Source organism: Odocoileus virginianus, chromosome 19 (assembly GCF_023699985.2).
Source record: "Odocoileus virginianus isolate 20LAN1187 ecotype Illinois chromosome 19, Ovbor_1.2, whole genome shotgun sequence".
Classification (NCBI taxonomy): Eukaryota; Metazoa; Chordata; class Mammalia; order Artiodactyla; family Cervidae; genus Odocoileus; species Odocoileus virginianus.
The window spans coordinates 35,419,327-35,447,064 of record NC_069692.1 but is presented as its reverse complement, the minus strand read 5'-3'; the positions used below and the strand labels follow the sequence as shown (position 1 = coordinate 35,447,064).

The window sequence follows — 27,738 nt, the reverse complement described above, 5'->3', positions numbered from 1 at the left end:
CATCATCAGATGGTCGATACTGAAATCAGATTGATTACATATTCTTTGCAGGTGAAAACAGAGAAGCTCTATACAGTCAGCAAAAACAAGACCTGGACATAACTATTGTTTAGGTCATGAGCTCCTTAGTGCAAAATCAAGATTTAAACTGAAGAAAGCAGGGAAAACCACCAGACCATTCAAGTAGGACCTAAATCAAATCCTTTAGGATTATACAGTGGAAGTGACAAATAGATTCAAGGGATTAGAACTGATAGAGTGCCTGAAGAACTATGGATGGAGGTTCGTAACAGGAGGGGGCAACCAAAATCATCCCAAACAAAAAGAAATGCAAAGAGGCAAACTGGTTTTCTAAGAGGTTTCACAAATAGCTGAGAAAAGAAGAGAAGCGAAAGGCAAAGGAGAAAAGAAAAGATACAGAGTTCCAAAGAATAGCATGAAAAGATAAGCGCCCTAAGTGAACAATGCAAAGAAATAGAGGAAAGCAACAGAATGGCAAAGACTGGAGATCTCTTCAAGAAAACTGGATACCAAAAGAACATTTCATGCAAAGATGGGTACAACAAAGGACAGAAACAGCAAGGACCTAACAGAAGAGATTAAGAGGAGGAGGCAAGAAAACATAAAAGAACTGTACAAAAAAGGTATTAATGACCCAGATAACCACAAAGGTTGTCTCACTCACCTAGAGCCAGACATCCTGGAGTATGAAGTCAAGTGTGCCTTAGGAAGCATTACTACAAAGCTAGTGAGGGTGACTGAATTCCAGCTGAGCTACTTCAAATCCTAAAAGATGATGCTGTTAAAGTACTACATGCAATATGCCAACAAATTTGGAAAACTCAACAATGGCCACAGGACTGGAAAAGGTCAGTTTTCATTCCAAATCCAAAGAAAGCAGTACCAAATGTTCAAACTACTGTACCGTTGTGCTCATTTCACATACTAGCAAGTTAATGGTCAAAATTCCCCTGCATACCGTCACACATTGATGCTAACAGTTTAGTTTCAAAAAACTAAAATCATGTCACCCAGTCCCATCACTTCATGGCAAATAGATGGGGAAACAATGGAAACAGTGACAGACTTTATTTTTTTGGGCTCCAAAATCACCGTGGATAGTAACTGCAGTCACAAAATTAAAAGACATTAGTTCCTTGGAAGAAAAGCTATGAGCAAACCTAGCCAGTATATTAAAAACCAGAGACATCACTTTGCAAACAAAGGTTTGTACGGTCAATGCTATGTTTTTTCCAGTAGTCATATACAGATGTGAGAGCTGGATCATAAAGAAGGCTGAGTGCCCCCAAGAATTGAAGCTTTCAAATTGTGGTGCTGGAGAAGAATAATGGGGAGTCCCTTGGACAAAGGAGATCAAACCAGTCACTCCTAAAGGAAGTCAACCCTGAATACTCATTGGAAGGACTGATGCTGAAGTTGAAGCTCCAATACTTTGGCCACCTGATGCAAAGAGCTGACTCACTGGAAAACACCCTGATGCCAGGAAAGATTGAGGGCAGGAGAAAAAGGGGGCAACAGAGGATGAAATGGCTGGATGGCATAAATGACTCAATGGACATGAGTTTGAGCAAGTTCTGGGAGTTGGTAATGGACAGGGAAGCCTGGTCTGCTGCAGTCCATGGGGTCACAAAGAGTCGGAAACAAGAGCGACTGAACTGAGTCTCCACGTCCAGCCAACTAGGTAACCTGAAGCAATGCTCATTTTAAGGTTGTATTTCACACCTTTATCTAACCGTTATTCCAAAAGTTTCAAAGACAAGAACCAACTGGCCAGACTGATTGTACTGATGATCCCTGCAATGTGGCAAAGTAATTATTCTCTTTAAACTATATCTGCTTTTAAAATAGGTGATTAAAATTGTAAGAGGTAACACTCGTCAGGAGCAAGGCAAGGATGCCCACTTTTATCACTTTTAAATGGAAGAAATCAACATTGTTAAAATGACTGTACTACCCAAGACAATCAACAGATTACCTATCAAATTACTCATGCAATCCCTATCGAATTACTCATGTCACTGTTTACAGAACAAGAACAAAAAAATTTGTATGGAAACACAAAAGACCCCGAACAGCCAAAACAATCTTGAGAAAAAAGAATGGAACTAGAGAAATCATGCGCCCTGGCTTGAAAAGTGTGGTACTGGCACAAAAACAAACATAGATCAACGGAATAGGATAAATTTAAAGTCCAGAAATAAACCCCCACACTTTTGGTCACCTAATCTATGACAAAAGAACATACAATGGAGAAAACAGCCTGTTCAACAAGCAGTGCTGGAAAAACTGGGCAGCTGCATGTAAAAGAATTAAATCATAACATTCTCTTAACACCATATACTAAAATAAATTAAAAATGGAACAAAGATCTACATGGAAGATCAGATACCGTAAAATATAAATAAATCACAGCTGACATAAATCACAGCAATGTTTTTTTGGTTCCATCTCCTATAGTAATGGAAACAAAAACAAAAATACACAAATGAGAGCTAAACTTAAAACCTATTGTACAACAAAGTAAGCCATAAACACAATTAAATGACAACTTATAGAATGGGAGAAAATATTTGCAAATGATGTGATTAAAAAGAGATTCATTTCCAAAACATACAAACAACTCACATAGCTCAATATCAAAAAACCAAACATTCAATCAAAAACTGGGCAGATGACCTGTACAGACATTTCTCTAGAGAAGACAGATGGCCAACAGTCACACGAAAAGATGCTGAATATTGCAAATTATTAGAGAAATACAAATCAAAACTATAATCAGGTATCACCTCACATTATCAAAAAGTCTACAAATAATAAATGGTGGAGAGGGTGTCAAGAAGAGGAAATCCTCCTATACTGTTGGTGGGAATGTAAATTGGTACGGTCGCTATGGAGAGCAGTAAGGAGTCTTCAGTCTTTAAAAAACTAAAAATAAGAGTTACCATATGATCCAGCAATCCCACTCCTGGGCATATACCCAGAAAAGGCAAAAACTAATTCAAAAAAAATACATGTACCCCAATGTTCATAGTAGCACTATTTACAATAGCCAAGACATGGAAGCAACCCAAAGTCCATCCACAGATGAATGGATAAAGAAGATGTGTGTGTATTCTCTCTCTCTCTCTCTCTCTCTCACACATACACACACACACACACATACACACACACACACACACACACACACAGAGGAATATTACTCAGCCATAAAAAAGAATGAAATAATGCCATTTCCAACAACACAGATGGACCTAGAGATCACACTAAGTGAAATAAATCAGCGAAAGACAAATATTATATATCACTTACATGTGGAATCTTTAAAAATGATACAAATGAACTTATTTACAAAACAGAAATAGACTCACAGACAAAGAATACAAGCTTATGGTTACCAAAGAAGAAAGGGGGAAGATATAAATTCGGAATACAGGATTAACAGATACACACTACTACAAACACACTACCACATATAAAATAGATAAACAAGGATCTACTATATACCACAGGGAACTCTATATTCAGTATCTTGTAATAACCTATAATGGAATGGAATATGAAAAAGAACACTTTTCTGTATACCTGAAACACTAGAAATCAACTATATTTCTAAAGCATAAAAGCAAAACAGATGCCTGAGGTTGTAAGAAGATAACAATCTAGGTTGGGAGACAAGTATTAAACAGAAATATATGAATATGTAAAGCCTCTAGAATGAAAAGTGAGATACCAAATTTTTCTTATAAGTCAGTACTAAGCAATTGGCAAGTTTGTATTTAAATACACATATAGCTAATGTCTAGTTTACAAAAACTTAAAAAAAAAAATCAACCATATCTGAAATCAACCTAAAATAGAAAGATTTCACATTAAACTTCAGGGCAAAGCAGTTTACATTTAAAAACTGAAACATCTTTCTGATTATCACGAGACTGGAGGTAGTTCTCTGCTGCAGAATATACGACTAATCATTGTTGCTTTCTATCATCCTCTCACACCAGGTAATTCTTTAGTGGAATAAAGCATGATCAATGCATAACCATTTTCTATACAGTAGCCGGCTATGCTAATAGATCATAAAGAGAAAAGAAATTCAGGTAATTTTCAAAACTCTGATCTAAGTACATCTCAGACACAAATTAACATCCTACAGAATCTCTGAAACAATGAGTTAATATACCCTTATGATCAAAGATTAAAATAATTATATGATTTATAAACCAAATTGAGAAAGTTCTGAGAATAAAAGGGGGAAAACTAACCAGATGGAATGAGGGGGAAGTAGACACAAACTGTGATTGTCCCTGGCAAACTGATACACATGGTCACCTTCCCAGAGACCTATTCCTAAGATGAAGTCCTCAGAAAGTTCCTAAGATCGAATTTATCTAAGCAATAAAAAAATAGGTTGCTATTTTTTCTTAGTAGCAACTATTTTAGTAGCTACAGTTTCTTAGTTGTACACAATACAACTACTGTGTACCTCAGTCTCTTTACCTGTAAAATGGATGTAATACTAATCTCTCGCCTACTTCATTAACACTTCACTGAGATAAAAACCGAATAGTCACTCTGAAATATTAAACACTTTGCAAATGCAAAATGTTGAAGGTATCAACCCTAATGAAAACCATCATTAACTGGAGAGTTTGAGTTTTTCTTTTAAAGCCATTAAGAAATCAAGAAATGTTTGAAACTCTTTGAGGACTCATGAATAAAGGCAGAATCTGTTTGACATATATACAAATATATGACACATCTTTATTATTTTTATTATATAAGAGTAGTTTTTCCCCCAAATACTCTGGCTCTCTTTTGGAGCAAGGAATGGCAACCCATCCCAGTATTCTTGCCTGGAGAATCCCATGGACAGAGGAATCTAGTGGGCTACAGACCACAGAGTCGCAAAGAGCAGGACACGACTGAGCAACTAACACATGGCTCTCTCCTCTAAATCTCTCTACAACTTCTACATAATTTTAAAGATTAAGATTAAAAACATATGCATCTTGACAAAAGCAAATCATATAAGAACTACTGGCAATCTTAAAAGACATACGTTAATCTATACTAAATACAGACAATTCTTTCACTATCTTGATCCAGAGCTAATAAAAGCAATAATGTCCCATGGAGTTCTCTGCATGAAACAGAAAAGTGATTTCAGCAATGGCAACTGAGGGTTGTACCAGTACAATTCAACACTACAATAGTAATAGTAATGATATATATTAATGTGGCTAGATTACCTACCATACTGGGAGTACGTGGGGGTCAATATCAACCAGAACTGCAATGTACTGTTTATTGAAATAAGTGTTAATGGCAGTTCCAGCAAGCATTAATAACTTGAAAGCATATTACTTGAAGAGGCAGCACAATTTATTTCATGAGTATCCTATCATGGGCACCTATTATTATGATAGCCACTCAACAGGAATTCACGAAGTGCTTAACTAATTGCCATATTCATTTACAGTGATTTAAAAATCAGAAATATGTATTTGGAAAAATTAAGGTAAGAGAAAAATGCTTATGAAAAGACCTTTGAATTATAGGTAAATTTTTTGAGTTGTTGTTCTAGTATTTTAAGAACTAAAAGAAGTGAAACATAACCACATTAACTCCATTAAGATACTCAATAAGAGCACTTCTGCAGTAATAATAGCATTTATCATTTTCCACACACCAGTATGGGAAGGACTCACAAGCATAGACAAAGGACTTACGACCTTTCTCCGATAAGCTCATTCTATTGTTCTCTCTCAGAGAGTCAGTAAAATGCTTAAATACACTGATACTGAGCAGTATACGGACCTGTCAGAGCACTTTCTGACTTAACTTACTTTATCTTGGGCTCTCCTAAAGGATCTTTTATTACTAAGGGATCACTTAGAGGTCCTCCTAAGGCCCTTTCCATTTCTACAGCACTGTGTCAATACTAACTGACCCTCAGATTCCATGATTTCTGGGCTCTGTCCAGTATTCCAAAAAGAGAAAAATATGTGAAGTCCATCAAGGAACATGTTTCATAAAGCAGTGGTTTCCATACCTGATAGAAATTCACAGAGCTTTTCAAAAATAAGAATTCCCAAGCTCCAGACCAGATTATAGTACTAAAACAGATCTCCAGATTTTAAAAAATCTGAATTTCTACAAGCTCACAGAGTAGGCCTGTTGATCAGATAGCTTTGTAATCATCCCCAGAAAAAAAGACCAATTTTGAAAATAGACACATTGGTTTCAAGATTCCAGATGCTTACTTTGTGGAACTAATGGGTTTATACAATACTAAACGACTTCTGCGGAGAAGGCAATGGCACCCCACTCCAGTACTCTTGCCTGGAAAATCCTATGGATGGAGGAGCCTGGTAGGCTGCAGTCCATGGGGTCGCTAGGAGTCGGACACAACTGAGCGACTTCCCTTTCACTTTTCACTTACATGCATTGGAGAAGGAAATGGCAACCACTCCAGTGATCTTGTCTGGAGAATCCCAGGGACGGGGGTGCCTGGTGGGCTGCTGTCTATGGGGTCGCACAGAGTCAGACATGACTGAAGCGACTTAGCAGCAGCACCAAACTACTTCTGACAGAATGTGGTCCACTGGAGAAGGGAATGGCAAACCACTTTAGTATTCTTGCCTTGAGAACCCCATGAACAGTATGAAAAGGCAAAAAGATAGGACACTGAAAGATGAATTCCCCAGGCTGGTAGGTGCCCACTATGCTACGGGAGATCAGTGGAAAAATAACTCCAGAAAGAATGAAGGGATGGAGCCAAAGCAAAAACAATACCCAGTCGTGGATGTGACTGGTGACAGATGCAAGGTCTGATACTGTGAAGAGCAATACTGCATAGAAACCTGGAATGTTAGGTCCATGAATCAAGGCAAATTAGAAGTGGTCAAACAGGAGATGGCAAGAGTGAATGTTGACATTCTAGGAATCAGTGAACTAAGATGGACTGGAATGGGTGAATTTAACTCAGATGACCATTAAAACTACTAATGTGGGCAGGAATCCCTTAGAAGAAATGGAGCAGCCATCAAGGTCAACAAGAGAGTCCGAAATGCAGTACTTGGACGTGATCTCAAAAATGACAGAATGATCTCTGTTCGTTTCCAAGGCAAACCATTCAATATCATGGTAATCCAAGTCTACGTCCCAACAAGTAATGCTGAAGAAGCTGAAGTTGAACGGTTCTATGAAGACCTACAAGACCTTTTAGAACTAACACCCAAAAAAGATGTCCTTTTCATTATAGGGGACTGGAATGCAAAAGTAGGTAGTCAGGAAACACCTGGAGAAACAGGCAAATTTGGCCTTGGAGCACAGAATGAAGCAGGGCAAAGGCTAACAGAGTTCTGCCAAGAGAACACACTGGTCATAGCAAACACCCTCTTCCAACAACACAAGAGAAGACTCTACACATGGACATCACCAGATGGTCAACACCGAAATTAGACTGATTATATTTTTTGCAGCCAAGGATGGAGAAGCTCTATACAGTCAGGAGTTGACTGTGGTTAAGATTATGAACTCCTTATTGCCAAATCCAGACTTAAAATGAAGAAAGTAGGGAAAACCACTAGACCATTCAGGTATGATCTAAATCAAATCCCTTATGATTATACAGTGGAAGCGAGAAATAGATTTAAGGGACTAGATCTGATAGAGTGCCTGATGAACTATGGATGGAGGTTTGTGACACTGTACAGGAGACAGGGATTAAGAACATCCTCATGGAAAAGAAATGCAAAAAAGCAAAATGGCTGTCTGAGGACGCCTTACAAATAGCTGTGAAAAGAAGAGAAGCAAAAAGCAAAGGAGAAAAGGAAAGATATTTCATCTGAATGCAGAGTTTCAAAGAATAGTAAGGAGAGATAAAAATGATCAATGCAAAGAAATAGAGAAAAACAACAGAATGGGAAAGACTAGAGATCTCTTCAAGAAAATTAGAGATACCATGGGAAGACTTCATGCAAAGAAGGGCTAGATAAAGGACAGAAATGGTATGGACCTAACAGGAGCAAAAGATATTAAGAAGAGGTGGCAAGAATACACAGAAGAACTGTACAAAAAAGATCTTCAAGACCCAGATAATCACGATGGTGTGATCACTCACCTAGAGCCAGGCATCCTGGAATGTGAAGTCAAGTGGGCCTTAGGAAGCATCACTATGACCAAAGCTAGTGGAGGTGATGGAATTTCTGTTGAACTATTTCAAATCCTGAAAGATGATGCTGTCAAAGTGCTGCACTCAACATGTCAGCAAATTTGGAAAACTCAGCAGTGGCCACAGGACTGGAAAAGGTCCGTTTTCATTCCAATCCCAAAGAAAGGCAATGCTAAAGAATGCTCAAACTACCACACAATTGCACTCATCTCACACGCTAATAAAGTAATACACAAAATTCTTCAAGCCAGGCTTTAGCAATACGTGAACCATGAAATTCCAGATGTTCAAGCTGGTTTCAGGGAAGGCAGAGGAACAAGAGATCAAATTGCCAACATCTGCTGGATCATCAAAAAAGCAAGAGAGTTTCAGAAAAACATCTATTTCTGTTACTGACTATGCCAAAGCCCTAGACTGTGTGGATCACTATAAACTGTGGAAAATTCTGAAAGAGATGGGAATACCAGACCAGCTGAACTGCCTCTTGAGAAACCTGTATGCAGGTCAGGAAGCAACAGTTAGAACTGGACATGGAACAACAGACTGGTTCCAAATAGGTAAAGGAGTACGTTAAGGCTGTATACTGTCACCCTGCTTATTTAACTCATATGCAGAGTACATCATGAGAAACGCTGGGCTGGAAGAAGCACAAGCTGGAATCAAGATTGCCAGGAGAAATATCAATCACCTCAGATATGCAAATGACACCACCCTTATGGCAGAAAGTGAAGAGGAACTAAAAAGCCTGTTGATGAAAGTGAAGGAGGAGAGTGAAAAGGTTGGCTTAAAGCTCAACATTCATAAAACTAAGATCATGGCATCTGGTCCCATCACTTCATGGGAAACAGATGGGGAAACAGTGGAAACAGTGTCCAACTTTATTTTTTTGGGCTCCAAAATCACTGCAGATGGTGATTGCAGCCATGAAATTAAAAGATGCTTACTCCTTGGAAGGAAAGTTATGACCAACCTAGATAGCATATTTAAAAGAAGAGACATTAGTTTGCCAATAAAGGTCCATCTAGTTAAGGCTATGGTTTTTCCAGTAGTCATGTATGGATGTGAGAGTTGGACTGTAAAGAAAGCTGAGAGCTGAAAAATTGATGCTTTTGAACTGTGGTGTTGCAGAAGACTCTTGAGAGTCCCTTGGACTGCAAAGAGATCCAACCAGCCCATCCTAAAGGAGACCAGTCCTGAGTGTTCATTGGAAGGACTGATATTGAAGCTGAAACTCCAATACTTTGGCCACCTGATGAAAAAGACCTCATTGAAAAAGACCCTAATGCTGGGAAGGATTGGGGGTGGGAGGAGGAGGGGACATCAGAGGATGAGATGGCTGGATGGTATCACCGACTCGATGGACATGGGTTTGGGTAGTCTCTGGGAGTTGGTGACGGACAGGGAGGCCTGGCGTGCTGCGATTCATGTGGTCGCAGAGTCAGACAGGACGAGCGACTGAACTAAACTGATACTACTTCTGAAGATGGAAGACGTTATATACAAATAAGGTTTCAAATGAATACATCAACCAGCTGGTTTTTATTTCATAGCGCTTTTTAAATGACACTGAAAAAAAAATGTTTCTAACTAGAAATTAACATATGAGTTAAAACCTGTCTTTTTATTTGAAGTAAACTTCTTGGTTTACTTCTTGGTTGTTTAACAGATTAAAGTATCTTCCCCTCAAAATTCTCTAACTCATTTCTGGAGATGTAGGCTTTCCCTTTGGCAATCTTAAGAGATTTTAGTTATCACTTTTTAAAGATTTACAAAGATTCAGCATGTCTAGTTTCAAAAGCTAAATTTATTTCTGTAGGATTATAATCTGATTTTTATTGTTTCTGCTCACTTTCTATTTTAACAAAAAAAGATATTAACTAATAATTTAAGAAAGTTTAAAAAAAATAAAATCTTACCATTTCATCTGGTGTTCCATGGCGATCGAACTGATAAAATGATGCTAGATGAGTAATAATCCACCAACTAAAACCCAATGGGTCTCTCGGCTGGACTATAAGCACAGATCTTCTTTGGTCATTTGATTTTTCAAAAAGTGTTTTGAGTAGCTTATTCAACCAGTTCCAAAATGACTATAGAAATAGAGGTATCATGATTTAATTAAATTCAGACACTGATCCAGAAACCTTGATTTGTGTTTTTTTCCTTCACATTTATAAGGAAATACACACAAAAGAATACAAACACATATGTAAAAGTTAGAGAATAATAAAAATACCCACGTTAAAAATTAGAAAATGACTAGCTCTTGCAGCTCCCATAATCACATCTTCTTCTCCCATCCAGGAGTAACCATTATCCTGACTTCTATATCATTTTGTAAGTTTTTCCACTTAAATGTACAAGCCTTAATTACACATTGTTTGGCTTCATCTTTTTTTATGTGTTTGTATTCTTAAGTAGCTTGTTTCCATTCTTTGATATAACTTGATATATATCTTTTCTTATATCTTTTACTATCAGTTCCAAATTCTGAACTTTTTTAAGATTCTCTTATGAACAGCTTACAGTCTTTGACAGCATGTTTTAAATGAGCAATTAGTAGTCCATTTCAGTTACTGTAATGATTTTTTTAGATTTAAACTAAAATCTACCACCTTATTCTATATTTCTATTTATACACCTACTTTTTCCATCTACACCTCCTTCCTGCCTTCTTTTTGGTTGACAATATCACTATTTTCCCCTTTATCAGGCTTTAAGTTAAACAATCTACGTTTTCTTCTTTCAGTGAAACCTTAGAAACAACAGCATACATTCAAATATCTCAGTAAGTTAACATGTATCTTGCTCTTCTCTTGGACTAAACAAAGACTTTAAAATACTCTCATTTATACCCTACCCAATTTATAAGCTAGTATTACTGTGTACTTTATTTCTTAACTCCACTCGATTATAATTTATACAAAACATTTACCCCTTTTATTACTCCCTTCCTTCCTACAGCTCAGATAACCTTCCTTTTCACTGTGGCATTATTCTTCTTCTACTAAATTTATCTTTAAGGATTCCCTTTAATTCTGCTTCATTGAAAACTGTTTCATCCAAGTCTTGAAAGATTGTGCTGGATCAACAATTTTATGTTGAAAATTAGTTTGTTTTAGTAAAATAATGATACCATTCCCACTGGCCTCCATGGCTGTTGAGAAATCAGCTGCCAGTCTAATTGCCATTCTTTTCAAAGCAGCATTTTTCTGCTAGAATGCTTTTAATCTCTTCTGTCTCCAATGTTATTAAATTTTAAGTTATTATTAAAATTATATAGAATATTTTCACTGTCCTAGAAATCCCCTCGAAGAAGGCAATGGCACCCCACTCCAAGTACTCTTGCCTGGAAAATCCCATGGACGGAGGAGCCTGGTAGGTTGTGGTCCATGGGGTTGCTAAGAGTCGGACACAACTGAGCGACTTCAGTTTCACTTTTTACTTTCAGGCACTGGAGAAGGAAATGGCAACCAGCTCCAGTGTTCTTGCCTGGAGAATTCCAGGGACCGGGGAGCCTGATGGGCTGCCATCTATGGGGTCGCAGAGTCGGGCACAACTGAAGTGACTTAGCAGCAGCAGCAGCAGAAGTCCCGTATGTTCTGCCCACCCCTAGAAGTCAGTGATCTTTTTACTGTTTTCAGTTTTGGCTTTTACAGAATGTCATGTGGTTGGAATCATATAGTGTGTAACCTTTCAGGTTAGCTTCTTTCACTCAGTAATATGCATTTAAGGTTCCTATGGCAACCCACTCCAATATCCGTGCCTGGGAAATCCCGTGGACAGAGGAACCTGGTAGGCTCCAGTCCATGGGATTGCAAGAGTCAGACACCACTGAGTGACTAAACCAATACCATCTCCATCATCATGTCTTTTCATGGCTTGATGGCTCCTTTCTTTTTAGCGCTAAATAATATTCCATTGTCTGAATATACCACAGTTCATCCATTTACCTACTGAAGGATATCTTGGATGCTTCCACATTTTGGCAATTATAAAATAATTGATAAATGAAGCTGCTATCAACATTTATGTGCAGGTTTCTGTGCTACCATCGGTTTTCACTGGGTAAATACTAAGGAGCAAAACTGTTGGATCAATATGCTAAGACCATGCTTAGGTTTGTAAGAAAAGGGCAAAATGTCTTCCAAAGGGGCTGTACCATTCTATATTTCTACCACAGTGAATGAGCTTCTATTGTTTCACATTCTCAACAGCATTTAGAATTGTCAGTGTTCCCAATTTTGGTCATTCTAACAGGAATGGTATCTCTGTTCTTTCCATTTACTTTTCCCTGAATTTGTAGTGTCTTTAAAGAAATTTTTAGGATATTACAATTGAGTTTCTGATTCAGAGAGCTACAGAGGAGTTTTGATTTTTTTTATTTTAATTTATGGAAGAAATCTTGAAAATGTATATAGGAAGAAATCATTCTAAATTCCTAACTGAATAAGAACATATAAACCACTTTAAGTATCATTTCACAATTAATTATTTGTTTACTTCTGCTTATGGCTATTTCTCTTTTCCCCCAGAACACTTGAAATAAAATAAAGGCCCATTCTGAAGACCTGATTAAAAGTGAGGTAAAATAAAACTTGCCACCTTCCCCTTTGTGTTTTTCTTTCTCCCTCCTTGAAATAAGATACTGTAAAATTGATTAATAAATCTAAATCTGCCTCATATCCTGACTGTTTCCTGAATTACAAGAGCATTTTTAAAGTATTTTAGCCTAACGGATTCTTGATAGGAAAAAAGAAAAGAACTTGAGAAGATAAAACTATGATTCAAATCTCATACCTGTCCTAGAATTTTCATATTGCCAATTTAGGGTTAAAAATACAATAAGTATTTAGTACTCAGTGCTCTGTTTATAAAGAAAACAGCTTTGTAAGATTTCTCTTTGCCAAACCAACTGCATAAATTCAATGTAAGGGTTAGTAACAATAACTAACAGTTTTATAACTTACTTCTGAGAGAGACCATTTACTTCTGTGATTAAGAAGGTGAATGAGCAGAACCCATAATTCTTTAATGCATGGACATGAGCAATGGTGACTCATTAATGCCTCAGAAGGCCTAACCTTCAGAAAAGAACCAAAAGAGTAAATTACAAGATAGCAGAATTTTACACATCACATATCTCCCCTCAAATGTCCTAAAAGATTGATTTTGATGACTTAAAATTTATGCTCAATCACATAAAATTGCTTATAAAAAACATACCATTTCATTAACTTTTAAAATAAATTTCCATCTAAAAACAAAAGTACACAATGAATTTATTTCCAACTTAAAAAAAAAATGATTTAATCATCTCATCCAATGGAGAGCATTGGATGCTCTCTAGCCCTGTAAAGGGCTAGACTGTAAATATTTGAGTCTTTAATAGTGAAATAGCCTTTGTTACAACTATTCAACTCTGCCATTGTTCTGCAACTTTAGTCATAGACAATGGATGAAAAGGATGGGAATGTGTTCCAGTAAAACTTTATTCACAAAAAGTTGATGTGCTAGATTTGGCTATAGGGTCATGGTTTCCAAACCTTGATCTAATCCATCAGCCAAATAAAAAGACTTCTAAGAAAATGACTAGAGGATAAGTTTAAATTCACTGTAATTATGACTAAAGTTTTTTTATAATTAAGCAAACTTATTAGGAATTCATAAAGATTAGACAATTTTACTATTTTTGTAACAAATATACCCTCAATGCTCCTAAATATACCCTCAGTGGCATACAGAGAATATGCACTATATTTGCAGGGACAGTCAGACTTCTGAAATTCATAATGTGTTCATTATTTCACATATTATACTATTTTCTAACATAGTAAAATAACCATCAAGATATTACTTTATCATATCTAGTTAACCTACTAATTACATTATAAACACACACTAAAAAAACAAGCACAGACTAGATTTAGACAATATATAAAACATGATCTAAATTTTAAAAAATTAAAAATCCCAATTTCCCATAGGTAACAATTATGCTTGTAACCTGAAGTTCTGACAGTCAACAGATTTCCATTGATTGAAAATAAATGTATACCATAGCACTTTTAAATCACTGCTTTAAGCACTACGATAAGTAATTTAGTAAAAACACATAATGTCCTCCAATTCTAGATCTTTTATGAAAACAAACAAAACCACTCTTTAAATGTGCCAACTAGCTTTACCTAAGTACTCATTTATTTTATTATATAACAATAGGTTATTAAAGGGCTGGTCTCTATTTGATGAGAAATTTCCAATCATCATAAACATTGTTTTATTTGACCAATAGAAAAGGTTTGTCTTTTAAACACCAATACTAGCCTGTTTTAAATGTTTAACTCAAATTCTTTTCCCAGCCAACTCCCAAATAAAATATAAAATTAGAAGAATTAACAAGTAAATCATTTTAGGTTAAATTCTCATAGAACAAACCACACGCATTAAGTACTGACTACTGTCATTAAATACCAAAAATGCAAATAAACTCTTAAGGAATTACCTTGTCATACCTGTTGAGGGACAGGTTTATTAGATCACAAAGAAGATTTTCACAATGTTCTTCAAATAAGCTGACATTGGTTAAATTGTCACCTGCCAGATTCATAAACTGATGACTATATACAACTTGTTCTAAAAATGAAATAAAATTCTGTTTAAAACTACAGCAGATTTTACTAATTCAGAAATAAGAAAGTGACTGTACACCTTTATATTAACATAACAAAACTGCAACAGAAACAGTTAAAAAAATTTTTTTCTGCAAATAAAAGTTTAATGTGAAAATAATTTCTTTCTTAAATGAGCAGTGATGTTTCAATCCTCCCAAGTATCATTTAATAGATTTTCTTTCCTTAATATGGCCATCTAAAGAGCAACAATGCAACAAAAGAGAAAAAAATACAAGGGAAATACTAGAAAATCTTTACCCATATTTCTAACCAATAATGCCTTTAAAACATTTTTCTTTTAACAAATACTGATAAACTAACCATGTACAAGTCTTTTTGGCATGAAATAGAGCAAACCAAGGTAACAGATACCAAAATTTGTACCTGTGTCAGAGTAAGTTCACCTAACTATTGCTTTAAAAAAATATTATTTGAAATAGTCAACATGAGGAAATGACATTTGTGTATACCATTCTATGTTCATATGTATGCATGTAAGTGCTCACATATACACATGTATACATATATGTATTTTTGCATTAATTCATTGAAAACCAGGTACTGAGATAAAGAATGTCTTTAAAACCTAAATAATTAATAATTTACAACTAGATAATATGTATAACGAACAAGACCCAGAATAAATAGCAACACTTTAAATAAAATTTTACCATCCATAATATATACAAACCACTTCAAAAGAAAAACAGCAAAGAGTGAAACAGAAAATAATGCAACATGTTTTGTAAAATATAATGAACAAATACTTAATAAAGCAAATATAAAGACAATAAAATTAAAGATCCTTCAACTTCACTGATTATCAGGAAATTGCAAAACAGATTCAATATCATTTTTCACATATTAGTTGGCAAAAAATAGAAATATTAATAGCCACTACTGGCAAGAGTATGAGGCAAAGATATGCTCATGGTTAAGTGTATAAAATTGGGGAATCTTACTATACAACACCAGAGCAGCATATACAATATTAAAAGTGCAATATGCTACTTCAATTCCAAAAACCTATTGTACAAAATAGCTTGCACAAGTATTTGAAGATGTATATACACCCAAGGATGCTCAGTGAAATATAATTTGTAATGTTAAAACAAACAGAAATAACAGAAATATTAAAAAGAGTTGGCTAAAATTATGATAGGTCCATAAGATCTATAACATAAATCAATCAAGTAAAACTGTATGTACTAACATGAACAGATTTCTAAAAGCACTATTAAATAAAACCCTCCACAGAACAATATGACACCACTTGTGGTTAGAAACAAAAACAAAAATTCTACCTATATATGCTTCTATATATGTATACTAACAATAAGTATGGATGGATGGATAAATGGACCATACTTTCCAGTAGTTATCCTTAGAAAAAAGAAGTTAAGACCTTCACTTTCTAGTTTCGTTACTGTTTGACTAAAAATAATAATAACCAGAAAGCACTTATTACTTGTATAATCTTAAACAATTTAGATTAAAACATGTTTAGATTCAAAAAAAGGACATAAATCAGAAATCTATAAACTTACTCAATTTTTCACCAAGCATGTGAAGAATTTCCAGCACCAGCCAATGGATATCTAGGTGGAGATGTAATAAATGCCATGACGGTGGGTAAAACTGTGAACGATATTATCAACTGTGATTGGAAATTCATAATACTTCATTAGGTATTTTATAGCATGTCACAATAATTTTCCCTAAGCACAAGTTAACCTACCACTATTCAAAAGTGCAAGGGAAACCTCTGTCTTGTTTGTTAAGAGGATTTTTTTCACTAGAGATATTTAAAAGCAGGATAGGATATAGGATATACTCTTAACTGATGTTGCAGAGACCCACCCTGGGGCTGCTGAATAGAACAGACTTGCATAGTAAAGGTTCCTACCAACCAAGAGATATTCTACTACAGCTGCAAACCAGTAAATGAATTTTTTTAAAACACCATTTTCATGATTTTATTTTAGACTCTAGCCAGGAAGTATGGTTTTAAATGTAATGAATACCTAGCAAAGTCCATAAAACATTTTAACAAGAACTTTTAAATCATTTAAGACACTACTGTCACATCCATAAAGAAACTAAAGTTAAAAGTGGTGAAGAAATCTCCCCCCCCCATTCGTTCCTTAGGATTCAAACCTAACTCTATTTGATTCAAAGGCCAGTGCTCTTTACTGTACTGTGTAGGTTATCAATAAATTTTCTCCAATCAACATTTTGATTCACTAAAATACAATGATTCGTACTTTTTAATTAAGACATCTAAGAAGGACAGAGAGGGATCTTGCCTTATCAAACATACAAACAAAACACTAGTAAAACAACACTGACTCAGGAATAGATGATAAACAGCAAACATAAGGAAGAGAGAAGTGGACACACATTCAAATCAGTGGGCAAAGCATGGGTCATTCAGTAAGAGTCAGGATTATTAACTTACTCATTTGCAAGATACTAGATTTCCTACTTCAAGGTATATTTTTTAAAAGATGAATTGGAGATAAATGTTAAAAAAAAGTACGTATTTTACAAAAGCATAGGAATTATATCAAAGAAAAAATTGATAAATATAATTCCACAGAAAAAAATTATGTACCTAGCAAGTCAGGTTAATTGCTGAAAAAGATAAATGAAAATATCTGTAATACATAATACCAAGAAACAATATTACTAATTTTAAAAAGTCCCTTAAAAAGAATAAAAGACAGATGTTCAACTGAAAATAGCAATTAAAGCATTATCTTGCATATGAGAATGGCAAAACATAAGAAATATGTAAAGTCTTGAAAGATGCTATTTCATGATTTTTTTGGTTTTGCTGATGTTTCAGAACAGTATTTCAGTGTATGACTTTTTTGTTTATGTGCTGGTGATTCCATTTAAGTAACCTATATTTTCAACAAGTCTGCCTAATTAAAAGCCTATGAAAAGTAAAACTTAGCTTGAGGACCTTGTGTCCATCTTTTAATTTCTGCTTCTAGATAAATTATTTTATTTTTCTTAAGCATTTGATGGATATTCAGAAAATAAAAGCCAGTCCAACTTATAGAGACTAAAAAGGAAAATTACCCTCCTCCTCACAATCCATCCATGAATCTTTATTAACTGACATGATTAAAAACAATTACCTAATTGGTTTCTATGAATTAGATATATTCACCTGTGAAAACACCTGGAACTCTATTTACTTGTATTATCACATATATTGATCCCTGAGAAGCTGGATTTTTAATTGCTAAATTTCACAGATATATAAACACTTTATTGTACCTTAGATATTTTGGCAAAGACATATTCCTACAAGCTGACTGTTATTCAAATTGGTGAAGTCAAACAGAATAGACATAACTCAGGAAATCCCATGGGGAATTATAATCACTCACAGAAGTTCACATTTTCCTATGGAGAATTTGTTCAATACATCCACAAGCTGGGTCATGCTAACAATATAATTTTTTAAAAGCTAAAATTCAGAGAGAATAATTAGCACAGACAGGAAAAAAAAATGGCAGGCATGGTCAAAACATTCATATTCTGAAAATATCTCAAAAGCCAGAAAACATAACAATGTGGTTTTGAAAGCCTAACTTTTTAAAGGTGATGATCTTAAATCTTCCTATAAAATAAACTAGGGTGTGCCCACACCTTGATTAATGGGAGAGAGGATACAAATTTTAGAACATAAAGTTTATTTTATTTGCTTTGAAATGTTTAAGCATTTGCACTATTACAAATTAGAAGCGCTATCAGTGATTCAACGTAAACTATTTCTAAGCACTTAATGCACTTTACTTTATTCAATTCTCCCAATAACTCCAGGAAGTTAAACCAATTACACAGATGAGAAGACTGAAGCAAGAGGTGCTATTTGCCCAATGGCACATAATTAATAGGAGGAGGAGCCAGTATTTCAACTCACACAGTCAGGTCCAAGAACTACACTCTTGACTCATTTCCCTCATTCTTGAATGAGTATTACGTGTAAGAAGAAAACAAAAGCTGGTAATTCAAAAATTAAATATAACAAATCAAACCTTAGTCTGGTTTTGATTTACAAATGCTCCTGTATTCGTAGTGGGAAGTTCTGACAGGTGTCCTATATACAAGAGTAACCCATGAAGCTCATCAACCAACACTGAGGGAAGCTGTGCCTCCAAAGTCTCGTAGGGATGGACAGGAACATGACTTTCAGCACTGTGTACTTGCAGGGACCTAAGACATGATGAGATCCAAAGGCAGTTAGAGTCTGGATAAATTTGCACTCAGAAATTCATGTATTATTCGTATTACTCATCTGACAGCCTACCTGAAGATGAAAACTTTAACATAATGAAGAAATGTTATGCAGTTCTGCCTAATATTGTGTGCCTTGCAATGCAGCGTTGATATCTTCCCTAAAACCAAAATAGGTAACATTAATCATGGTTTAAAGAATCAGTGATCAGTGACAAAAAAATTTTGTAAGCTGTATAAGCAGAAATTCTCTACCTTTTCATTTGTTTCAACTGATTCTCACTATCCCCCGCCCTTTCCCCACAAAAAAACTGCTCTTATTAAGGTCATCAGTGAAACCCATGTTATCCAATCTAATGGACACCACCTGTCGTCAATTAACTTGCCCTTACAGAAGTTTTCCTTACACCTGGTTCATTGATACCACATGCTGCCAGTCTTCCTTCCTCCTCACTTTCCTATAATTCTCATATTATCTAATTCTCATATTTTCTCTGCTTTTGTTTTCTGGCTGACTCATTTTCCCTAGAGTGGTTATGAATGTTTTGCACATAGTAACCACACAGATAATTTTTGCTGATGTAAATACTGAAGTAAGGGAAAGAATGGCATGGGTTGAGGCTGAATGAAAAACAGGAGTAAGTGACAGGCAGCCTTACAAGTCATTATGAGTTTTGATTTCATTCTAAATACAGTAGATGGCCTTTCACAGGTTCTGATTTAGGAGGAACAGGAATTGATACACATTTAAAGCAGATTTCGTACTCACGATTACTGATCTGCAGGCCAGAGAAAAATACCAGAAAACAATTGCCTACAAAGCTTACAAAGATCAAGAACAGTTCAAGTTCCCACCAGCAAGAATTAAAAAATAGTAATAAACCAGAAAAATTCCTCAGAAGCCTTACTAGCACTGAATAACATTAGACTAAAGGCTACTTTTTTAAAAGTCCTAACAAAATTTACAAGCTTCAAAAAAATCCAATGGATTACAAGTACTCAACAATGAGCCAGAACAAAATTCAACACTAGTTTTAGGAATACAAGACAACTCAGAAAGCAGCAATGTAAAAGCTACAAAGTCCATCACACAAGAAAAAAACTACTAAATGTTCAAAACAGCAGAAGAATATATCCTAAAACTAGGAGGAAAAAGTCAATGCAAACAAACCTGGAAATGACAATGACGAAAGAATCTGTAGTTAAAGTTAAAAATAGCAGCTGTAGATATACTCCAATATGTTAAAGATAGATTTAACAAAATATGAGAACAGAAATGGAAAACATAAAAAAAAATCCAGATGAAATGTCTAGAGACAAAAAAATACAATACCACAAAAGGAGTAACATTAACAGCTATATTTAATACCAGGTAGCAGTAAAAAAAAAAACATTATATTATATATACTATTCTGCCTCAGGAGGAAAGCAATCCTTGGAGTAAAACCAACAGGCGCACAAGAACCATGTGTCCATCAGTAACTAACCCTACATAAGGGCTTTCTGGAGAGGGTTGAGGACCAAGGGTTTACAGGAGTTCACTAACAAACCCCTGGTACAGCTGCATGGAGGGGTAAGCTGATGTATGTGTGCTGTGCACTCAGTCGTGTCCAACTCTTTGCAATCTCGTGGACTGGAGACCACCAGTTCATCTGCCCATGGAATTTTCCAGGCAAGAACAGCAGAGGGGGTTGCCATTTCCTACTTCAAAGGATCTTCCCAAGCCAAGGATCAAACCTGCATCTCTTGCATTGGCAGATTCCTTACTGCTGCACACCTGGGAAGCTCAAGCTGACATAGGGATGGTCTTCAATACTGCTAACCTGCCCAGTAAATCTATCATTGCCAAAATGTCAGTGTAACAAGTAACCGTTTCAACAAATGGCCCACTGTAGTGATTTTAGGTCCATAACTGCTTTTCAAGGAATAATCCTGCATAATAAATGCCTTCCACAAACCAAATTTAATTAAGTCATTCTATATAGTAAAGGTATTTTTGCTGTTTCCACTACACTCTTGTAGAGGCTCCCCAGGGGTTTAGAAGTAAAATTGTGACTTTTTGGCACTGCTTACAAAGACACCTATAATTGCCTCCCTTCCAAAAATTAATCCCTAACATAGTCGGGTCCAGCCTACATAATTACCACTTACTCAGCCTATCCCCAACACTTCTCCACAAACTTTTGCCTGGCTAAGTCCTCCTCATCCTTGAAGCCCCAGATCTGGTATCATTCAGCAATGGGCACATAAACAGATAAACCCCTCGGTTCCTGTACAACTTACACGTGTTTATTATTACACTTTTCCATTTCCCATGCCAATTATGCTTGTTTATCTGTTTTACTCAACTGCAAACTCTTCAGTAGCATAATTTTCCTCTTTGATTCATCAGCACCTTGCACATGAAGGAGGGACTTGGGTGACAGCGGAACAGGAATATTTAATATTTACTGAGGACAAACTGAGAAAGCAGAACAGCCCTGGCAGCAGACAACAATTAAGGCCATGAAGTTTTCCAATGAAATTAAACAGTCATACATTATCAAAAATAATCACACAAAGTCACTCCATGATTTTGGTGAAACAAGAAAAAAAAAAACCCGCCTCAGTGATCATGTTTGACACAGAAACAGGCACTACACAACCACGCGAACAGAATATCCCCCTCTGCCAGCTAACATGACTACTGCCTCATCACTACCTAGAACCTACCCTTGCCTCCTTCTGTGTGTTCCACCTTCTAAATAAGAATTTAGAATTACCATACGCTGCCACCAAGTCGTTCCAGCTTCCTAACAGCATCAAATCCGGAATAAAGCCGTAGCCCCCTTAAACTCTACCCAAAATTAGTCAGTCTGCGCAAGCGCATACCCTACACAAGCCCCTCCCTAACTCTGCTTGCTGAGAGGCCCCAAGTGTTCCTCGCGATGCGATGCGTTTCTCCCCCTTGCTTCCTAAGCCAATAAAACACTTCTTTGACCAAAGTGTGTGTTTCGCGTGATCTGTGGTTGCTGGGAGTAACGACAGATCCTAGGCTAAGCACCTGACATGCATTATGCCATTCAGTCCTCAGGAGAACTCAGTGAGGTGGGAACTATTAGGAACCCAGGCTGACCACATAATCATGATTCTGAAGACTATAATGCACCGAAACTGTTCAAAGGAGAAGCAGCTAGCCTGTACTAAAACACACTGCCCTCCAATTCCCTTCACTACCTTAATTATACCAATGACCCCACAATAAAAAAAAACAACAACAACAAAGCAGAAAAGGAAAACAAGAAGATAGCATGCGGTTTGACACTTTACATTTTCACCACACTCCCCACCTCCAAAACAAGTTACTAACTCACTTCAGAGATGTTTAGGCTTAAATCAATTTTACTTGCAGGTTTGGAAAAAATACCATAAATTTCATCTACTAGCAAAATTTAAGTGTCATACTTTTTCTGAACACTAAATATAACTGTCTCCTGAACTTCTGAACTAAGACTTCCTTCACGTTATGATGATATCCAATGACACATCATAGATCCATATACAATTCACTGAAACAGAGAACCATTTCTTTTTGTCTTTAAACCCTTAAAACTTACCAAAATCAGAGCTGGCCTGTAATAAGGTTTCCAAGTTGTAGAGCTGTTGCCTAATTTTAAAAACATAGGGTAAGAATTAGTTTTTGAATAGTTTAAAGCATGTAACAATTAGTTACAGATAGTGTTTCCAAATCTCTTACACAGCTTCAATGCCTCTCATTCCTGAATAATGTTTGATGCTTCCTGAATGTTTATTAGCATCACCTTCAGGTAGTAAACACTTTGAGAGAAGATAAAATGTGCCTATGTCTGTCCTTCCAAAAATATTTGAGAGCTACATTTATCTCAAAAATTAAATATCATAGATTTCAACATGAAGAAGATACTGCTTATATCTCTAAGAAGTTTAAGGTAGTTATATTAAACATCCTAGGTTAACAGTTACATAAGGAAATGTTAAACTGTGTCATGTAATAACACAATAGGAGTTCTGAAAAGGAATAGAATATGTAATGTAGACTAATCAGTGAAAATTTTAATTTATGATGTTCCACCTTAATTTCTCACAATAATCTTTTCTTGCCATTCTTTCTAGTTGCCTTTTTTAACTCCCTAAAAACAGAGCCATATTTATAACCTATGTCCTGGATAAGACTAAACTCATTTTTTTTTTTTTTTTTTCCATTTATTTTTATTAGTTGGAGGCTAATTACTTTACATCATTGCAGTGGTTTTGGTCATACATTGAAATGAATTAGCCATGGATTTACATGTATTCCCCATCCCGGTCCCCCCTCCCACCTCCCTCTCCACCCGATCCCTCTGGGTCTTCCCAGTGCACCAGGCCCGAGCACTTGTCTCATGCACCCAACCTGGGCTGGTGATCTGTTTCACCCTAGATAATATACATGTTTCTATGCTGTTCTCTTGAAACATCCCACCCTCACCTTCTCCCAGAGTCCACAAGTCTGTTCTATACATCTGAGTCTCTTTTTTGTTTTGCATATAGGGTTATCGTTGCCATCTTTCTAAATTCCATATATATGTGTTAGTATATTGTAATGGTCTTTATCTTTCTGGCTTACTTCACTCTGTATAATGGGCTCCAGTTTCATCCATCTAATTAGAACTGATTCAAATGAATTCTTTTTAATGGCTGAGTAATATTCCATGGTGTATATGTACCACAGCTTCCTCATCCATTCGTCTGCTGATGGGCATCTAGGTTGCTTCCATGTCCTGGCTATTATAAACAGTGCTGCAATGAACACTGGGGTGCACGTATCTCTTTCAGATCTGGTTTCCTCAGTGTGTATGCCCAGAAGTGGTATTGCTGGGTCATATGGCATAAACTCATTCTTTAATGTTTAAGACTATACAGAATCACTCAGACTGTTTTCCCAACAAAACATATAACATGGCACAGGTTCCATGGGATCAGGGTGAGAGGAGAAATCACTCAACCTTTCTATTTTCATTTAAACAGATCATGTATACACTTTTTTCATTATGCACGTTTCAAGTATACAGCACTATAATTCTGCATCTATGTACACTACAACACGATCACTATCACAAGTCTAATTACTCTCCATCACCATACAGTCGACTCGATTCACCTTTTTCACCCACATCCTCAACTCCTTCCCCTCTGGTAACCACTAACTGGTTTTCTGTATCTATGAGCTTGTTTTATTGTTTGTTCATTTGCTTTATTTAGATTCCATGTGAAGTCATACAGTATTTGTCACTCTCTGGCTTATTTCATTAGGTGTAATACCCTCGAGGTCCATCCATGTTGCTTCAAATGGCAGGATTTCATTTGTTTTTAAGTCTGAATGATATTCCATTGTGTATATATATGTATGCATATATTCATCCATTCAGCCATTGAAGGACAGATAGGTTGTTTCTATATCTTCATATCCTGAATACTAAAAATAATGCTAGAATGAACACAGGAGATGAATTTATCTTTTCAAATTAATGTTTCTATGTCCTTTGGATAAATACTCAGAAGTGGAATAGCTAGGTCATAGGGTAGCTCTATCTTATTTTTTAAAACCTCCATACTGTTTTCCATAGTGGCTTTAACAGCGATTTACATTCTCACCAATAGACCACAAGGTCTAATGGTCTATAGACCCTTTTCTCCATATCGTCTTCATTTTGTTATTTCTTTTCTTTTTGATAACAGTCAGATGTGAGGTGACAGCATTTCCTTAAGTCATGTTGAACATCCTTTCATGTGCCTGTTGGCTGACTCCAACTATTCTTTAGAAAAATATCTATTCAGATTCTCTGCTCATTTTTTTCACGATTTTTTGTTGTTGTTGAGTTAAATGAATTTTTTATATATTTTGAATATTAACCCTTTATATTAACCAAATATATGATCTTTTCCCCTCCAGGAGGTTGCCTTTTCACTTTGATGATTGTTTGCTGTGTAGTTTTTTAGCTTGATGTAGTCACATTTACTTATTTTTTGCTTGTTTCCCTTGCCTTTGGAGTCAGAGCCAGAAAAACATTGCTAAAACTGATTGTCAGTGAGATCACTGCCTTTATTTTCTTCTAGATATTTTATTGTTTCAGGTCTTATATTCAAGCTTTTAATCCAGTTTGAGTTAATTTTTGTGTATAAGATGGTGGCCTAGTTTCAGTCTTTTACCTGTGATTGACTAATTTTCCCAACACCATTTATTGAAGAGACTGCCTTTTCTTTATTGTATGTTCTTTGCTCCTTTGCCATAAATTAACTGTCTCTATTTAGGTGTCGATTTATTTCTGTTATCTCAATTCTGTTCCATTCATCTATATGTCTGTTTTTACGCCAATAACATGATGCTTGTTTACTATACCTTGGTAATACAGTTTGAAATCAGAAAGTGTGATGACTCCAGCTTTGTTCTTCTTTCTCAGGATTGTTTTGGCTATTTGGGATCTTTCGTGCTTTCAGGTAAACTTTAGAATTACCATGTATACATTCTTAATGTATTCTGAGACAATATTTGCCTTTGATAAGTAACTGCAAATCTCAAATCTGAATTATGGACTGGATTTTAAATAATAATGAATCATTTCAATTTAATTAATTGTGATAATGAGGTAATGTTTATTTTTTTTAAGTTCATATTTTTAAGAGATACATACTGAAGTATTTAAGGGTGAGATAGCATGATACCTGGAATCTGCTTTAAAAATATTTAAGCCAAAGGTAGACAGAAAGGGACAGAAGTAAACGTGACAAAACCATGATGTTCATCGTAACTGATGGAAGGTATGTGAGAGCTCATTACACTATTCTCTCTATATTTGAGTATGTTTAAAATTTTTCATTAACATTTTTTAATGTTGTCCAGATTAATTAATCACATTTCTATTACACAGTCTTTAGAGTCTGAGTTCATTCTCTAAAGATTACTGAAAAATTATGTCTATTAAGCAGCCCTAATGCTAGGAAAGATTGAGGACACGAGATGGGGGCAACAAAGGATGAAGTGCTTGAGCAGGATCATCGACTCAATGGACATGAGTTTGAGCAAACTTCAGGGCATAGTGAAGGCCAGGGAGACCTGGTGCGCTGCAGTCCACAGGGTCACAAACAGTCAGATAGGACTGAGCAACTGAACAACGAAGAGCAGCAAAAGTATTTTATTTTTCTTCCAAAGTTATGGTATACTTCAAAGCCTTAAATATTTGTTTTCAGTAAATGATGCCAAGTATGTATGTGTGTTTAGTCGTGTCCAACTCTTTGTGACCCTACTTACTGTGGCCCACCAGGCCCTCTGCCCATGGGATTTCCCTGGCAAGGGTACTGGAGTGGATTGCCATTTCCTCCTCCAGGGGAGCTTCCAGACCCAAGGACTGAACCTATGTCTCCTGCGTCTCCTACACTGCAGGCAGATTCTTTATTACTGAGCCACTGCAGAAGTCCAATGTCAAATACAGCAGAATAAAATTCTGCAAAACCACTAAAAAATAAACTCATTCAAACCATTACTCCATTAAGCATTACTGCTTAAGTGTTGTTACTGATAAGATAACCAGGTAAGCACCAATCACAATCCTACAGGTGTTTTTGTAATATCAGTATTAGAAACCACCCAGAATCACTTCTCGGCCTTTTGGCTAAGATCAAGTGTAGAAACCACCCAGAAATGTAACTTAAAACTGAAAGCAAAAAACAAAACAAAAACAAAAACACAAACTGAACAGCATATTCACTCAATGGCAGTTTTTAAAAAAAGACAAAACATACCTGAATAGATGAAACAGAACTCTAGATGAATTCACTAATGCTGTTTCAGTAACCCACTGAATGCCAAATATTTCTACTGTATCCTCTTCAAAATTAGTTGGTAAAGGATCAAGATTCAAAATTACCCTGAAATAAGAGAACAGCATCAAAACATGTATATTATCTAGGGTGAAACAGATCACCAGCCCAGGTTGGGTGCATGAGTCAAGTGCTCGGGCCTGGTGCACCGGGAAGACCCAGAGGGATCGGGTGGAGAGGGAGGTGGGAGGGGGGACCGGGATGGGGAATACATGTAAATCCATGGCTAATTCATTTCAATGTATGACAAAAACCACTGCAATGATGTAAAGTAATTAGCCTCCAACTAATAAAAATAAATGGAAAAAAAAAATTACCCTGAAATAAAAATTCTGATTCAATTTCATGAAATGTATGCTATATCTCATACTATAGCAGGAGTTTCTGGCATTATATGAATCCGTATTACCCATGACATGTCAACTATGTTAAAAGTCAGGTAATGCCTTGATAACCTGTATCTCACTAATATTGCAAATGAACTATATTAAGAATTCAACTCTATATTGTGTTTTTTTAAAAAGAAAAGTTTAGCTAAAGAGCACTATAACTTAAGGGGAAAAGGTAGAACATACTTTCCATAGGGAACATACTTTCCATCCGTGTTCAACAGTGGTCTTCAGTTGTAGAATTTCACCCTTTGAGGGGGCATTTAATTTTTAAAACAGTTAAAGTTATTCTGAGTCCTGTCTAAAGATGGGCATAATCAAGTTGAATAACATCTTTTAAGGTCTGAAAGAAGGT

The 27,738-nt window shown here is 35.9% G+C and overlaps 1 protein-coding gene across 4 annotated transcripts in view; it reads right to left on the bottom strand.

Moving 5' to 3' along the window:
* The window catches only part of MMS22L (MMS22 like, DNA repair protein), a 119,245-nt gene that overhangs the window by 90,009 nt on the left and 1,498 nt on the right, over positions 1-27,738 (bottom strand). For 2 of the 4 annotated variants that reach the window (XM_070450077.1, XM_020909708.2), the window contains exons 3-10: positions 26,917-27,042; positions 22,719-22,768; positions 19,196-19,283; positions 18,924-19,101; positions 16,419-16,509; positions 14,703-14,833; positions 13,168-13,281; positions 10,114-10,287 (exon numbers count right to left, since the gene is read on the bottom strand). In XM_070450077.1, the coding sequence (XP_070306178.1) occupies positions 10,114-10,287; positions 13,168-13,281; positions 14,703-14,833; positions 16,419-16,509; positions 18,924-19,101; positions 19,196-19,283; positions 22,719-22,768; positions 26,917-27,042 (952 nt within the window). Of the gene's footprint in view, positions 1-10,113; positions 10,288-13,167; positions 13,282-14,702; positions 14,834-16,418; positions 16,510-18,923; positions 19,102-19,195; positions 19,284-22,718; positions 22,769-26,916; positions 27,043-27,738 lie in introns of those variants that run through there. The other 2 variants (XM_070450079.1, XM_070450080.1) reach the window with 2 other exon arrangements.